This window comes from Nerophis lumbriciformis, linkage group LG31 (genome assembly GCF_033978685.3).
Source record: "Nerophis lumbriciformis linkage group LG31, RoL_Nlum_v2.1, whole genome shotgun sequence".
In the NCBI taxonomy this organism is placed as follows: Eukaryota; Metazoa; Chordata; class Actinopteri; order Syngnathiformes; family Syngnathidae; genus Nerophis; species Nerophis lumbriciformis.
In genome coordinates, this window is record NC_084578.2 from 6,567,501 (window position 1) to 6,569,067 (window position 1,567).

General features: G+C 40.6%; 1 protein-coding gene across 3 annotated transcripts in view; it reads right to left on the reverse strand.

The window, feature by feature from the left end:
* LOC133574236 (histamine N-methyltransferase-like) overlaps nucleotides 1–1,261 on the reverse strand; it is a 17,531-nt gene extending 16,270 nt beyond the window's left edge. The window contains exons 1-2 of one of the 3 annotated variants that reach the window (XM_061926334.1): nucleotides 1,128–1,261; nucleotides 914–1,045 (exon numbers count right to left, since the gene is read on the reverse strand). In XM_061926334.1, the coding sequence (XP_061782318.1) occupies nucleotides 914–1,041 (128 nt within the window). In that variant the 5' untranslated portion in view covers nucleotides 1,042–1,045; nucleotides 1,128–1,261. Of the gene's footprint in view, nucleotides 1–913; nucleotides 1,054–1,109 lie in introns of all 3 variants that reach the window. The other 2 variants (XM_072912007.1, XM_072912008.1) reach the window with 2 other exon arrangements.
* Between the last annotated feature and the right edge of the window lie 306 nt (nucleotides 1,262–1,567).

A 1,567-nucleotide genomic window follows, 5' to 3' on the forward strand; every position in this document is an offset into this window, starting at 1 on the left:
TCAATTGGGACGAAACGCCCTACTGCCCCCTACTGACCAATGTGAATACTGATAAATGTGTAATGACAGCTCCAAAAACGAATTCAAACCACAAAATAAAATAAATAAATCAACACAAAAATCTGACACATTATGGGTGGGTCACATATGCATGTACAGTAGATGGCAGTATTGTCCTGTTTAAGAGTGTCACAACATTGCTGTTTACGGCAGACAAACTGCTTAACGGTAGACGCTGTTGTTGTGTGTTGTTACCGCGCTGGGAGGACGTTAATGAAACTGTCTAACAATAAACCCACATAAGAAACCAAGAACTCGCCTTCGAACATTAGCTGTTTATATTGTGGGAAAGCGGACGCGTGAACAGGCTGTCAACACGTCACTCAGGTCCGCATGGAGCTGGAGGGGGCGTGGCCTCCAGCTCCGCCTGAATTTCGGGAGATTTTCGGGAGAAAATTTGTCCCGGGAGGTTTTCGGGAGAGGCGCTGAATTTCGGGAGTCTCCCGGAAAATCCGGGAGGATTGGCAAGTATGGTGCCGCGGCACAGTGGTTGAAAAACACTGGGATAATGCATACGTTTATAATCTTTTTTTCAAAACGCTTACAAAAAAGTGGGACCCCAAAAATTTAACGTGGGACCCCATTTTTATGACTTGATGGGGTCCCTGGGACCCCATTTTGAAAATTCCTAGCGCCAACACAGATGTCAACAGAGGAGAAAAAATGCTTTATTTAAATAAATATATTATTTATGAAGCAAGTTCGAGCAAATTTATATATATATGTGTCCTCTTTTTGGGATTTCAGAATACGGTCAGCCTAGTTTCACTATGTAAAAGCGCTATATAAATATACTTCACTTCACATTAAGCCACGTTATTATTATTAATACTGGTGTCATTATTATTACTACCTTATGAATTGGTCTGGCAAGTTGTTGATGAGGAACTGGACAACAGTTTGATGCTCGCCAGAGTGTTGGAGGTAGAAGTGGAAACTTTCTACTTCACTTCCCTCGTAACTGCTTTGCTTGGCCGCCATGTTGCTGTCAGACATAAAACAAACGCGTGTAAACAGAGCAGGAAGTCAACAAAACGATGTACATTTATCTGGAATATTATGTCCACCTGTCGTCTTGTTGAAGGTCAAACGGTGAAGAACATTTTTTTCTTCTTCTCACGCAGCTTTTTTTAAACCATTAGGCAGGCCCAGCATAACGGTAGGGAGATGACTTCAAAATAAAAGCCTTCGTGTGTCCGTCGGGCAATCTCATTCTATGACGGTAAGTTAAAACATTAGCGTATATGGCAACATCGCACCTGGCATGAGCCGATGGAAACACGTTTTTTACGAAATAACAGGGAGGTTAGTCGATAAAATGCGAAGGCGATATAAACGACTTTAATTTTGAAATGCCACATCTCAAATAAGGTTAAGTTAATATTGGAATAAATTCGAGCACATTTTTTGTTATGTAATTTTTTGCGGGAAGGGCAGCAGTCATTATATAACAAAGGGCACTTAAATAATAATAAAAAGTAATTAAATAGTAATTTTACGGAGCTTA